The 14218-nt window shown below is 57.4% G+C and overlaps 2 protein-coding genes across 4 annotated transcripts in view; one reads left to right on the forward strand and one right to left on the reverse strand.

Moving 5' to 3' along the window:
• The window catches only part of KIF7 (kinesin family member 7), a 41508-nt gene extending 35800 nt beyond the window's left edge, over nucleotides 1–5708 (forward strand). For both annotated transcript variants that reach the window (XM_046009884.1, XM_046009883.1), the window contains 8 exons: nucleotides 403–600; nucleotides 869–994; nucleotides 1131–1307; nucleotides 2309–2524; nucleotides 3146–3352; nucleotides 4115–4313; nucleotides 4402–4548; nucleotides 4714–5708. In XM_046009884.1, the coding sequence (XP_045865840.1) occupies nucleotides 403–600; nucleotides 869–994; nucleotides 1131–1307; nucleotides 2309–2524; nucleotides 3146–3352; nucleotides 4115–4313; nucleotides 4402–4548; nucleotides 4714–5087 (1644 nt within the window). In that variant the 3' untranslated portion in view covers nucleotides 5088–5708. The remainder of the gene's footprint in view (nucleotides 1–402; nucleotides 601–868; nucleotides 995–1130; nucleotides 1308–2308; nucleotides 2525–3145; nucleotides 3353–4114; nucleotides 4314–4401; nucleotides 4549–4713) is intronic.
• A 108-nt stretch (nucleotides 5709–5816) lies between these two features.
• The window catches only part of TICRR (TOPBP1 interacting checkpoint and replication regulator), a 41899-nt gene continuing 33497 nt past the window's right edge, over nucleotides 5817–14218 (reverse strand). The window contains exons 17-22 of one of the 2 annotated variants that reach the window (XM_046009882.1): nucleotides 13209–13270; nucleotides 12045–12179; nucleotides 11297–11454; nucleotides 7532–9632; nucleotides 7295–7420; nucleotides 5817–6518 (exon numbers count right to left, since the gene is read on the reverse strand). In XM_046009882.1, coding sequence (XP_045865838.1) covers nucleotides 6406–6518; nucleotides 7295–7420; nucleotides 7532–9632; nucleotides 11297–11454; nucleotides 12045–12179; nucleotides 13209–13270 — 2695 coding nt within the window. In that variant the 3' untranslated portion in view covers nucleotides 5817–6405. Of the gene's footprint in view, nucleotides 6519–7294; nucleotides 9633–11296; nucleotides 11455–12044; nucleotides 12180–13208; nucleotides 13271–14218 lie in introns of both variants that reach the window. The other variant, XM_046009881.1, reaches the window with a different exon arrangement.

Raw genomic sequence — 14218 nt, forward strand, 5'->3', positions numbered from 1 at the left:
GTAGAATGATCGGGAGTGCGGGCTCTGGAACCCGACTGCTTGGGTTTGAATCCCGCCTCTGACGTTTACTAGCTGCGTGTCCTTGCTCGGGTTTCCTGACCTGTCGGTGCCTCAGTTTCCTAAGTTGTAAAGTAGGCATAATGGTAATCCCGGTTTTCCAGAGGCAGGTCAGGATCGCTTGATGCAGAACAGCTGCTGGGTGCCTGGTCCCTCGTTACCATCAGGCTGCCCCCCATCGCCAGTCTCATGTCCTGGGTCCATGACCATCCCCCGCCCCCGGGCGTTGAGTCCCCCTCTGTCGGCCCCTCTGTCCCTTCCCGGGCCTTGGGTCCTGCCCACCCTGGTGGAGTGTCCGGCGGGGTGTGGGCGGGCGGCGGCCCAGCGGAGGCTGTGTCGGTCCAGGTGCTGAAGGAGAGGAAGCAGGCGACGGAGCGGCTGGTGTCGCTGTCGGCGCAGCGTGAGAAGCGGCTGCAGGAGCTCGAGCGGCACGTGCAGCTCATGCGGCAACAGCAGGGGCAGCTGCAGCGGCGGCTGCGCGAGGAGACGGAGCAGAAGCGGCGCCTGGAGACCGAGATGAACAAGCGGCAACACCGCGTCCAGGTTGGGCTCGGGGCGGGGGCAGCAGGCTATGTCTCGGGGAGGCCCCCCTTCCACTTGGGGCTGTGTGACCTCGAGCGGGTCGCTTGGCCTCCCTGAGTGTGTCCTCACTCAGGGCAGGAGGCGGGCTGTGCGTGGAGCTGGGCCCCGTGAGATGCGGGGCAGCGAGTCCATCCCCACAGGGGCTTTGGGGAGCCCAGGCCCCTCTTGGGGAGACCCGGCGCGCCCCCCACTGCCCCGCCGCTGAGCCGCTCGCCCGGTGCGTCCCCAGGAGCTGGAGCGGAGGCACGAGCAGCAGCAGAAGATCCTGAAGATCAAGACGGAAGAGATCGCGGCCTTCCAGCGGAAGCGGCGCAGCGGCAGCAACGGCTCCGTGGTCAGCCTGGAGCAGCAGCAGGTGGGGGGGGGGGGCGCCGCACCCGCGGAGAGGGGTTGTGGGGGGCCGTTCTCCCCACTCTGACCCTGGGCAGCTGCCCACCGGCCCCGTTGGAGAGCTGAGTTTCCCTCCCCGGCCCCCCCCCACCCTCCCCCAGAAGATCGAGGAGCAGAAGAGGTGGCTGGATCAGGAGATGGAGAAGGTCCTGCAGCAGCGGCGGGCCCTGGAGGAGCTGGGGGAGGAGCTGCACAAGCGGGAGGCCATCCTGGCCAAGAAGGAGGCCCTGATGCAGGAGAAGACGGGGCTGGAGAGCAAACGCCTGCGGTCCAGCCAGGTGAGGTCCGGCCAGGTGAGACCTGGCAGCTGGGTTTCTGCTAGGTGAGGTTCTGCCAGCTGAGATTCCAATAAGTGGCTCCTTCCAGTTGAGGTCCTTCCGGCAGCGGACAATAACCCCGCCAGGTGAGGTCTAGACAGGTGAGCTGCTTCTGGGTGGCGTCCCTGCCAGGTCAGTCCCAGCCATGTGATGCTCAGTCCTACAGGACTACAGCCTGCGGGCCCCTGGCGCCTCGGGGGCGTCAGGGTGTTTACGCTGTAGGCTCTGATGTGCGGTAGAAGATGCTGCTGGGGGCTACGTGGGCAGAACGAGGACTGGCAGGTGGAGAAACGGGGGATGGCCGAGAAGAACCAGCCCTCCCTGGCGCTGGAGGCGGAGAGACCTGGGCACATGGCCCAGCCTGCCTCTCTCCACCCCGTGTCACGGCTTCCTCCTAAATAAGACCTTCTGAACCAGTTGCCGCCACAGTCAAGCAGAATTGAGTGGAAGCCCCATGTAGCCACGCGGATGGTAAGGGAGTGTGTCAAACACAGAACCAGAGCCTGGGCCGGGAGCCGGTGCTCCGGCGAGGTCCGCACAGGGGTCGCGACCCGTTGTTGCTGTCACAGAGCACTCTGGAGGCCAGGAGCGCTCAGGGCGCTGCCAGATGATCCAGAACTTCCCCGTGCTCGCAGAGTCCTCTCTTCCTCTCACATCGGGCTCCCAGAAGCGCCTGCTCTCTTTTGGTCCCTGCCGTCCCCTTTTTTCCAGTATCATTTCCCGTGCTTGTCTGTGTCCTGAGCCAGCCCTGGGGGCCAGCCCCTCCTCGGAGGTCCGACTCCCTGAGCCCCCACAGGACGGAGAGCCAGGCCTGCCCGCTGAGCAGTGCTCCTGGCTGGCGGGCCTCTTGAGGGAAGCACCAGCAGCCTCCTTCGCCTCCCTGGGCAGGGCTGGGCCGCTTGTGTCCATCCTGTGAGGGCGGGGCCCGCTCCCTCCCTGACCCCTGGCGGTGCCACCCCCAGGCCCTCAGCGAGGACATCGTGCGCGTGTCCAGCCGGCTGGAGCACCTGGAGAAGGAGCTGTCGGAGAAGAGCGGGCAGCTGCGGCAGGGCAGCGCCCAGAGCCAGCAGCGCCTGCGCGGGGAGATCGACGCCCTGCGCCAGGAGAAGGACTCGCTGCTGAAGCAGCGCCTGGACATCGACGGCAAGCTGAGGCGGGGCAGCCTGCTGTCACCCGAGGTAAGCCCCGCGGTCAGGCTTCACTGGTCCCTCATCCGTCCATCCCGGTGCTGGGCCCTGCTGCTTCCCAAATGTACTTTTCCTGCCAGTGAGACCCGGGGGGGGGAGTCTCATGAGGCACATGGGGCAGGGCCTTGAGGTTCCTACCTAGGAGGACCCCGGGTGCACCCCGCGTCCTGCGCAGTGTCTGCCGCGTGTCTCGCGGCTGGGCTCCCCGGGTGGGAAGGAGTGTGAGCAGCACAGCCCCGCACCACGCGGCCAGTCCCTGAGCAGCAGGGAGAGCCTTGTTCAGCCCCGCAGACCCGCTGGTGCCTCCACGGCAGTCCCGCCACGCCTGCCCTTCCGTGTAGAGTGTTCTCGGCTTCCTGGTATAGATGGCGCAAGAGGCAGGCAGTCTGCTGCGGAAAGCGGCTTCTCAGAGTCCTGGCCACCCCCTGGGGTCACTGCCTGTCCCTGCCATACAGGGCAGGGACACTGTTCCTGATGGGCTGACTGCTCAGGACTAGGGGACATGCTGTCTCCCCTGTGGCCGGGTGCCGGCACTGTCGGCTCAGGTCTGTCGCTTGGGGAGTGGGCGCGAGAAGCCGGGCCTCCCCCTGCACACGGGCCTGTGTCCCACAGGAGGAGCGGACGCTGTTCCAGCTGGACGAGGCCATCGAGGCCCTGGACGCGGCCATCGAGTACAAGAACGAGGCCATCACGTGCCGCCAGCGGGTGCTGCGGGCTTCGGCCTCCTTGCTGTCCCAGTGTGAGATGAACCTCATGGCCAAGCTCAGCTACCTCTCGTCCTCAGAGACCAGAGCCCTGCTCTGCAAGTATTTTGACAAGGTGGGTCACTGGCTCCCAGGCCTCCTGCCGCCGTCTTCTGGTACTTGCTTGGGTGGGGGGAGGCGAGGGCGTCTGATGGCAGCTGCGGAGAAGGCCCTGCTTCCTCCCAAGTGCAGGGACAGAATCAGGGCTAACTCGTCTCCAGGACTGCCTCAGACTCTCCTTCCTAAAACCTTTCTTAGTGAAAGTAAGACCCAGTCCTCTCCTCACTTTGCCCCTGTCCATTGGTCCCTTCAGGGTACCCATTGGATCAGTGGTTCTCAGCAAGGAGGGCTTTCCCCAGGGGACATCTGGCCATGTCTGGAGAGGCTTCCAGTCACCACCGCAGTCGGGGTGGGGGTCGAGGGATGCTGCCGACCCCCCCACAACCTACCAGACAGGCGCCTACAACCACACATTTTCTGCCCATCATGCCAGTAGTGCCAGGATTGAGAAATCCTGGCCACAGGGAGAATCCACCACTCGAGGCTCTGCCTGGGCGCTTAGGAGCATGTGACAAGGGAGGAAGTTGGTTGAGGCAGGGACAAAATCATCTGGTCAAAAAAATCTGCTTAAAAACGCAGACTCTTTTTTTGTCATTGGGCCATCACTGCCTAGAAGACTGTCCAGGTGTCTGAGGCCCTGTCTTGGCTCAGCAGGACCCCCTGGCGGCCAGTTGGCCAAATCCCGGTCGCGCCGTCCCCCGCACCCCCCCCCCCCCCCCCCCGGGACCATCTGGGGAAGGGAGCTGTCAGGGGCCAAGCGTGGCTGGGTTTGGGACAGGTGGTGACGCTCCGGGAAGAGCAGCACCAGCAGCAGATTGCCTTCTCCGAGCTGGAGATGCAGCTGGAGGAGCAGCAGAGGCTGGTCTACTGGCTGGAGGTGGCGCTGGAGCGGCAGCGCCTGGAGATGGACCGCCAGCTGACCCTGCAGCAGAAGGAGCACGAGCAGAGCGTGCAGCTGCTGCTGCAGCAGAGCCGAGGTGAGCGCCCCGCCCCCCGCCGGCCCCGCCCCCTCACTGCTACCGCTCCGCCCCCTCACCGCTACCGCTGGGGGTCTGTCCCCTGCAGATCACCTCGGGGAGGGGCTCGCCGACAGCAAGAGGCACTACGAGAGCCGGATTCAAGCCCTGGAGAAGGAGCTGGGCCGCCACATGTGGATGAACCAGGAACTGAAGCAGAAACTCGGTGGCTGGAGCGCCGCTGGCCCGAGCAGGGGTAATTCTCCCCCAAACCAGCAAGCTGGCCCCCGTTTCCCCGCCTTTTGCAGTGTCGGGCTGACGCCTGCGGGGAACCGGGAAACCGCGCTAACCTCAGTTTTTCGGGGGCGGGTCACGCGTGGCTCGCGGCCTCGGGCTCTGACAACAGCGCCCTCACTCCCAGTGCCAGGTGCGGAGAAGAGGACGCTGTGCCTGGAGAGCAGACCGCCTCCCGGGAGCGAAGAGGAGCTCCCCGCTGCGCCCGAGCTGCTCCGGCCACAGCCCCTCCCCGACGGTACCCCCCGCGCCCGGGAAGAGGTGCGGGACTTGGTCCGGGCCCCGCTGCCGCTGACGTGGAAACGCTCGAGCCTGTGCGGTGAGGAACAGGGCTCGGTGGAGGAGGCGCGGCCACGGGAGGCCCCTGAGCCCCTGGCGGGGCGGGTGCTCCCTAGCGCGGAGGTGGCTGTGCCCTGGAACTTCGGGGCCCTGGCCAAGGCCCGGCGGGACCTGCGCAGAGCCAGCCCGGGGATGATTGACGTCAGGAAAAACCCCCTGTAGGCTCCTGGGCAGAGCCCGCCTCAGGTAGACCGTCTGAGCCCCCTGTGCAGTCCCGCTGCCTGCCTCTGCTTCTGGGAAGGACAGTCTTGATTTCCCACCGCAGAGCCAGGTCCTGATCTTTACCCGATTGGAGTCTCAAATTCCGGCTACAGCCCAAATGAATGGGACTCAATTTTTTAAATACGCAGACTGATGCCCCCTATTTCCTTTGAGCTATGGTACCAGATTGCCATCTTTTGGCTTGAGAGTTTGCAAAAGGCACTTCTGGCCTCAAGCCTGCATCTGTGTGCCCGTCGTTCTGGGGTTCAGCCAGCGCCAGGCCCAGAACCGTCAGTGGCAACGGGGTAGGGTTTTAAATGGTCTTAGGTTTATGGTGGGAATGGGGAAGCTTTGCCTATTTTTAGAGTTTTGTAAAACCATTTTATAATAAATGAGTGTCTCTGAAAGGAGAAATAGGAGTTTGGCTTAGTTTCACCTACAAGAGAATTCGATCTGAGGACATGAAAGGCTTGAAAGCATGTCAGACCCCTGAGCCAGGGCCAAGTGAGAGCTGCGCACGCCCCCCCCCCCCCTCCAGCTGCGGCTCCCAGAGCACAGTGAGGACAGGAATGGGGCAGGCCTGGGTTGCAGGGCTGACTCAGAGACACGGCACCGGCCACTACTGGGGCTCTGCCAGGGTAAGTCAAGCTGAATCCTCGAGGTTTAAACATAAAAGCACTGAATGCTGCGTGGCCGGAGAGAGAATTTTATTAGGACACAAGGAAGGTAAATTCATTCTGCTGTTGGGCATAGCCTTCAGCTTTTCGAGGGACCCGTAAGGAGCCCTTTCTCCCACTTCCCAAGTGAGGGGGTGGTTGTCGGACTGGCTTTGGTCTCCCAGAGGCGGGGGCTGGAAGGGGGAGCCTGCTCTAAGATTCCCTGTCTGCCTCCCCTAGCAAGAGGCAGGGCTGGGCGGCAGGCCTCCCGGGATGGGAAGTAAAACCCGGAAGGGACTCTTGTGGGAATCACAGAGACCTGAGACCAGGCCCTGGTATCTGCAGGCTCCTGGGACCAGGCTGACTTCATTTGAGCCTCCTCTGTTCAGAGCACCCTGCTTCTTCCAGTTTCTGTGCAGCCAGCCCGGGGTGACGTGGGACAGAGTAGTCAGCCCTGGCTCAGATGAACTGAGTTTCTGGGGTAAGAAAGGAGGCCAGAATTCCTGACACGGCCAGAGCAAACTGCTTTCCAAGCACTTCGTCTGTCCTGGGAAGGCAGTGGCTCTGGCCAAGCTCAGTAATGGGTGTCGTTTTCAGTCCCCCCCAAGCCAGTTCCATTCTAACTAGCTCATCAGCTTCTTCCGTGTGTAAGTTCTGCTGATGGGGCGTCTCCTGGAGAACGCTCGGCTGAAAGGAGACTCCTCGGCCGTCGGGGGGAGGACCTCCACGTCCTCATCTAGAACATGGCAGAGAGGACATGCAGGATGTGAGCACGGAACAGAAAAGGGGCTTGAACGGGAGAAGGTCCACATATGCAGACGACGTCCCCCAGCCCTGCCTGCGGCTCACGTGCTGAGGAAGGGCAACCTGCGCTTTCTACTCGGCCCTGTGCCCTCACGCCAGCACGGGGCTGGTGGCGGTTAGTGACTGAGAAAGCACGGTACCATGGTCTGAATTCCTTCAGCTGTTGTACATTTAAATCCTGGTCTTGGAGGAAGGGAATCACAGGAGGTCGCGGCCTCCTGTATTCCTCTATAGTTCTAGATGTTTCTAACCCGGTAGTGCACTGAGTACCTGCAAGCCAGTCCCTTCCCAGCTGGGGTGGAGGAAAGGGAATCCCCGTGTCTGAAGGCTGAGCACAACGGCTGGTCTCTAATCCTAATCTAAGCACAGAGGTGTGACCTCCCCCGGGGTGGGGGCAGCGTGGGCTGCCAGCGTGCCACCCGTGCTGCCCGACACACGCTCCTCAGGTGCCCGTGACTACACCGCACAGAGGGCCCCATCGGTCACTGCTTCCAGAAGCTGTTTCACGACACCCTGGAGTTCCAGCGGTGGAGTTTCTCTGGGACGAGCACAGGACCCCGCAGGGACAAAGTCCTCTGTCCCAACCCGGGCACTCCCGACTCCTCCACGATCCCACTGTCTGGCAACCCTGAGCTAACCCTGGGAAGTCACCCGAAGGACCTGAGTTAGAGCCACATAAGTCTCCAGGACCTTCGCTTAACGAGTTACCTCTGGCCTCATGATACTGCGAGGAAGGCGTCCTCCCTTGGAAGAGCAGCGGAGAGTGGGTGAGAGCCTGCAGGCCGCTGGCGGAGAGGCAGCTGCGCAGTGCCCAGCTGGGCGGGGGCGTGGAACCTACGGGAGGGGACAGGGTGAGCATGGCCCCGCAGCAGCCCGAGACAAGGGAGCCTCCCGATGCCTCCGTGCCCAGCACCACCAGCTGCAACCCCAGGGCCGCAGACTCACCTGGAAGGAACACCTCGTCGTCGCCTGTGGAGGGCAGGTGCTGCCCGCTCGCCCGCGGAGACGGCTCGCTACTCCCGCTGAGCTCTGCGTCTCCTCTCGGCTCCTCACATGCTCTCTTGGCTGGACCCTCCGCTTCCTCCTTGGCAGGAAGGAGCCTCTTCCTGGAACCCAGCCCGAACTGTCCCCAGGAGGCTTCCTCAGCCTGAAGCGCACAGTCCCTGGGAGGTGACTGGTCTGGCAGCCGGCACACCCCCTCAAGCTCAAAATCCCCCAAGAGGGGAGTCCTGCTGCTTCCGAGTTCAAGGCCGCCTCGCTCCCTTCTCTCCGGCTCGAGCAGGGACACGCCTGCAAGAAGGTCAGCGCCGCCGTCGCTCCTCCCAGCAGAGCCTCCGCCCACCGCCCTCTTCCTCCGCGGCCAGTCCTTAATGCTGTCGGGAGTGGTCTTCCCGCTGTGCTTGGGCGACGGGGTCCAGGGGACACCGACGTCTGTTTGAAACGGAGAGGGCGTGCTAGACGGGCAGCGGGTGGGGGTACAGGACTGGCAGATGTAAGTCTGTCCCCCGCTCTTGCCGGGGGTGCTGTGCGAGGGGCGAAGGCAGGGGGGCGACACGTAGGCGGCTTCAGGTTTCCCCGAGGCCTTGGTGGCCCCTGGCATGCTGAGTGCAGGGAGGGCGCTCTCCTCTCCCAGGGATGTCCCCTCCCGTCTCGGAGGCTCGGCTTCGGCTAGTGAGCTGGGGTCTCTCTTTTTAATCCGCAGCTTGGGCAGGCCGGAAGCTTGCATCTCCAGCTCCACTTCGTAGGCCTGGGGGCTGCCAGAGGCTCCGAAAGGCCGAGTCGGAGCTTGCGGGTTCTCCAGCTGCGTGGCAGCCTGACGCTGCCTTCTGTCTGCCGTGCAGCGCAGGGCATAGGACGGGGCCAGGGGAGAGCCCGGCCCGCGGGAAGGAGGGGATGGAGGGCTCCCGGGGTTGGACGGAGAAGGCTTCTCCTGGGCCACCACTGTCCTTGACGCCTCACCTTCTTCCGCTGGCATGACGTGACCTGGCGCGCCGTCGCTGCCGTGGTGCTCCGCCTGGTCCAGGAGAGCGAGGTCATCTGTGTCACTCGCGACGAGAGGAGAGGACATATGCCAGTCACTCCCACAGCCAGCCCCAGAGTAACTGTGTCTTTCCTGGGAAGGCTGAGGAGAGAGGGTCACTTCCTTCTGGTTCTTTTTAGCGTCTGTGACGGCAGCTGGGTTGCCAGCTGTGGGAACTCTAGGCACAGCTGAGGAGCTCGGGTCCAGATTAGGGGTCTCTCTGTGCCTTTTTCCAATTTTGGAAGGGGGCCGAGGGGGCACGGGGTCAGACAGGGTTATCTGCGAGATTCGCGGGGGAGTGAGAGGAACAGGACAGGAGAGAAACAAGGCTCCAGTGGGTGCTTTCAGGGGCTCTTCCCAGTCCAGTTCTTCAGGGGGAGGAGAGTCTATTGAAAATTCCTGGAATGGACTCTTGGAAATCTCACCTAAGGGAGAGGTCAAAGGTTTTTCTAGAGAAAGAGGCGGGGGAGAAGTCAGATTGGTGCTCCTCGGTGTCCTGGAGACTGAGAGGGCTTCGTCCTTCCATTTCTGCACGAGCTCCTCTGCCTGAGAAGCCCCGGGGACATGGGGATGGTAGTGTGTTGGCTCCGAGGCGGTTGCTCTAGGAGGCGTTCTCAGTGCAGACCTGACGGGAGTCAGACTCTCACTCCTGATCAGGGCTTCCGGGCCGGAGGGGCTCTCGGGACTGGAAGTCAGTGAAGATGGCCAAGGAGAATTCAGAAATCCAGGTGACTGACCACTTGGCCTTTTGGGAGTTCTTGGTGTCTTCTTTTCAAGAGGAGAGGTTCCTCCTTTGGCCAGGGAGTGTCCTTTCCGAGGAGTGACTTTGGGTTGAGACGGTGAGCCCCAGCCATGTGAGGAGTCTTTTAAGGACTCCTTAAAAATGACCTGTTTGGCAGGAGTCACTTCCGTAGGGGGTTTCTGCCGACTTTCAGGGGTGCACAGTGGCATTCGTGACGAATGAGGGAACCTTCTTGGGGTAGCTTTAGAAGAGCTTGGAGATTTCTGGTTCCTCTTCTTAGGAGTCTATAAAGAGATACTTATTTCAGTGCCTAAATATCATAATAACCCATACTCTCTCGTGAGCATTTTAGTCCTCTCTAAAACAGAAAGGCAGATGGGAGATCTCTGGGCAGCTGACAGAATGACCATAAGCTGGCTTTCCAACAGTGACACATTTCCACTTCCAGCCGTGACCCAGATTTCACTTGGCTACTTTTTCTAGCACCAAACACTGAGTCTAATCTTGGGTCTGGGACAAAAAAAATTTCCGTCACGTGCACAGGCCAGCTAAACCAGGCTTTGCCTCTAACAACATATCCCTCCACCCCTCACAGCTACCTTTCTCCTCAAGGAGACCGCTCCTTCTGATCTCTGACATGGTCTCCCTCTGCTGTTCACCTGTGTTCAACACGTGCCTACCATGCCCCCACTATGTGCCAGGCCCCATGCGGGTGTGTGACAGAGGGTGGAGCGTCGAATATACAGACATAAGGTACAGACAGCATCTCAGGGAGGAGACTCTCCCTCCCCTTCTGCAAAATGCAGTTACTCACTCCCAACAGGTAGAGGAGATCAGACACCTGTTGTTTCTACAACCTTATCTGATTATCTCAAGGCGATCCTGGTGGACTGGGCATTTCACATTCAATGAGGCACAGCCAGAGAAAACACGGTGTTGCCAGTGCACGGATAGGGCCATGCATGGGACGATGTGGGAGCACAAGAGCGGGCCGGCTGTCTGACCCAGCTCGCAGGAAACGGGACAGGAACAGGGAGTCAGGTCTTTAAGAATGGGTGTCAGAGGTAAAGGCCAAAGGTGGGGAAGTGGGGAAGAGGGAAGTCTTGTGCCTTTGCTCTGTAGTCTTCTGTGCCTACAGTGAACAGCAGCAGCTGCACGCACTCTGATGTTGCCGGGAAAGTGGATTATTGCGGGGGGCGGGGGTGCAGTGGCAGCTCACAGAGGCCCATGCTTGTCTGGGGAGGACTGAACCTGCCCCTGGAGATCGGTGGTCTTCAGACCCATCCCCAGAACTCTGTCCTCCCCCAACCTCTAAGCAGTTTATTGGATTTCCAAATATTTTTTTAACATAAGGGTTCCATTTTAGGAAAACCTAGAAAACCCTGCTTGAACAAAGAATGGCAGAGCTTTAAGCATAGTGATGCAGTGTGAAAGATCACTCTGGCCTCTGGGGGCAGGATGGACATGAGAGGGAAAAGGAATGCAGGCAGGAACTGCACAGGAGGGAGAAGAGGGAATGAATTATCAAATTCAGTCTGTAAATAAACTTGGCAGGACAGACTGACTGGCTCTGACCCAGAAGAGGGAGCAGTCCAGAGTGACTGGATCGGGCGGGCAATGGAAGGGAAACAGAGGACTGACCCCTGCACATTTCAGAAAGATATAGACATAGTGTATGATAAAAATGGTGGGGGACCCCAATAGACTAGAGGAGAGCACTTCTATCTTCTCCCCCCGCCCCAACAACAGCCTCAGCCAGACTGCTGCCTCACACCCCCATGTACCCAATGATCATTCATCTGGACCAACCCCCCCCCCCCCCGAAGAGCTAGTAGTAGTGACCGATCCCCTGCCTGCTCATCCCTGCCAGACTCCGTGGGTTTTCTGGGCCATGTCTCTGTTTTCCCCTCAAGACCACACTTTTTTGAACATTGAAGAAATGTTATACCTGATAAGCTATGGGTATGTCAGAGCCCGGTGGGTTTCTTGAAGATCTCTGAATTCGAGCTGAACCCTTCTCTGAGGGACTGACCATCTCGGACAATGCCCCAAAAAGCAGCCTCTTGGGAGAATGAATACTTTGGTTTGGAGAATTTTCTCTTTGGCCTGCAAGTCAAAAACAGTGAGTCTTTCCCAGCTCCTGCCCTCCCGAATACTGATAGAACAGCCAGTCCATACAAGATGACAGTTTGACAATGTTTTAGAGCAAGCGGGAGCGGGGAGGGATCCCACCTAGTTATGCCAGCAACTACAGTTCCGGCTGCCATTTTGAATTTTAATAAGCAGGTGTATGAACTTCAGCCTTATATGTTAGGCACGTAAAACTATTTGTAAATATAAAAGCACATGACTGAGGTTCCAGACTAATGATGGATGAAAGCATGAAGGCCAAACCTGTATCGCCTTCTAGCTAGGACATCTGAGTGTAGAATGTGAGCGCAGGTGGAAATAATGGGTAATTCCTATAGAATGGATAATTACCCCTAAGGATAGTGTGGATGACCAGCTGTAATAATCCAGAGGGAGGACATTGTTAACGAAGGTCCTGGATTATTCGTCACCCTGAACCTCTCATGGACATACCTGTTCTACTGCTCCAGCGTCAAGCAAGAAAATGTCAAATTTTATACTTTTCCCCAAAACACTTCCTGCCAAGTAGGCCTAGACGTCAGAAGGCAGATGAACAAGCATCTTACCTGACTTTTCTTGCTGGAATGAGTGAACTCTTTGCACACTTCGAGACTTTGGCTGAGATCCAGAATAGAAGGAACCAGAATTTGTCCTGCTGAATGATAACTGCTTGATTCGAGGACTTCGTCTCAAGCTTACTTCTGCAAAACCAGAAACCCAGTTAGTAACCAGGGAGAAACGCAAGCTTTTTACATTTTCCCATGTATTAAATGGGTAAAATTTATGTAATACCACATACAAGATGGAAATTTGACAAAGATGGAGACTTCTGAAGTGTCGTAACAAAGCTACAAAGGGTATGATATATGGCCCCAAACGGTACAAAAAAACCATGAAGCCACTAGACTGTCACTCTCAAAAGTCTCAAACTGCCAGCCTATTAACCACAATGTTGGGTGAGGGGGGAAAAAAAAAAAAGCTTTTTATAGTGTGACTTTTGTAAAAAATTTTTTAAATTTAAAAATTGCAGTTTTCTTATTTATGTTACATACGTTTGTACAGAAACGGCACCTGTAAGAGTATTATTAAAACTAAAATGTTAAACAGTATTTCTAAGTAGTGGGATTACAAAGTGACAAAATTTTACTTCTGTTTTCTGATTTTTATACAATAAGCAAATTACTTGAATCATTAAAAAAGGTTTTTTTGGGAAACCCCTGCATCACTTTTTTTTTTTTTTTAAAGATCTTATTTCTAAGTCATCTCTACACCCAACACAGGGCTCGAACTCACAATCCCGAGATCAAGAGCTCTACCCACGGAGCCAGCCAGGCTGTCCGCACACGCACTTTTATAATAAACCACAGCTCTCTGGATTACACAGTGGTTGGCCTGCACCCTGAATTCCATTTCTACTGTGGAAAAAGAGTTCTCCAGAAGTCCCCTTGGTAAATTCTGTATAAGAGACCATTTACTGATAAATATTTACTGATCGATACTGTGGACCCAGAGCCGTCACAACATCTGTAAAGTATCTTAGGATATGCTAAGCGACAGACAACTCAAGTACAGAAAGGTTTTCACAGAAACTAGTTGAAATGGAACACAGAAGAGGGGCTCCTGGGTCGTTCAGCTGGTTAGGCATCTGACTCTTGATTTCAGCTCAGGTCTTGATCTCAGGGTCGTGAATTCAAGCCCTGTGTGTGACGCAAAACAAATGGAGGCAATACCGTCTGCTCCTTTCTCTGGGGACTCTTCGACAACATCAATATCAGGACCAGGGTCAGACGACCTGAAGGAGTAACAAGCGTAAGGGTTATTCAGTGTCCGTCGTTATCAGCTCATGCTCAATGCACATTACAGACCCAGCCTCTGACCTCGCAAAGCAGCAAAGACCACGGGGTTCGATACCGCCAGTGCCGGCATGCTCCTGCACTGCACAGTCCAAAGTAAAATGTTTAGGATGCTTTTTTGGAAAGCAGTTTTCCAATATATAAAAACTAATTAGAAATATGTATGCCTTCTAACCCACCAATTTCACCTCTTGCAATTCGTCCTACAGATTCTTACGCAAGTGTGTTAAATCTGTACACAAATAATGTCTAGATGAAGCCTTGACGGGGCTCCCCATTGTTCCTGTGAAGCGGCAGCTAAAAACCCAGGACGTTATACATAAAATGAACTACAGACTAAAAGGTGGTGAAAAAAGGCAGACTGGCTGGGGACCTCAAGATCCCAGGAGAGACAGGACAGTGAGCTCCTGGAGTTATCTTTTTGCTGCATAGATCCCAGACTGGGTGCTGGGGGGATAGACAACCCAAATACATTGACACGTACAAATACTGTCCTTCAAGCCAGTTCTCGCAACTGAAGAAGCAGGAAAGGGGCAGCCTAGCAGGACGAACTTTCAGACACTAACTGCCGTGGAAAACTCTGGCCCAGCCACACCCAGAGGCCAAGTTGAAATCCTAGACTTACAGCCTTGCCCAGCAGCCATGATGAGTGGTTTTTAAAAAATGTTGAATATGCACTCGATGGAAGGCTGTTCAGCACACGGGCATGCAAGCGTGTGCGCACACACACACAGATGAACTATGGACACATGCAACACCACAGATAAATCTCAAAATAATTATGCCAAGTGAAAGAAGGAAAAATACATTCTGTATGGTTCTCCAGCCCTCAAAGAATTTACAGAGTGCTCAGCACTCTGGTTATAAGCAAGACAGTTAAGACGTGA

This window comes from Meles meles, chromosome 6 (genome assembly GCF_922984935.1).
Source record: "Meles meles chromosome 6, mMelMel3.1 paternal haplotype, whole genome shotgun sequence".
In the NCBI taxonomy this organism is placed as follows: Eukaryota; Metazoa; Chordata; class Mammalia; order Carnivora; family Mustelidae; genus Meles; species Meles meles.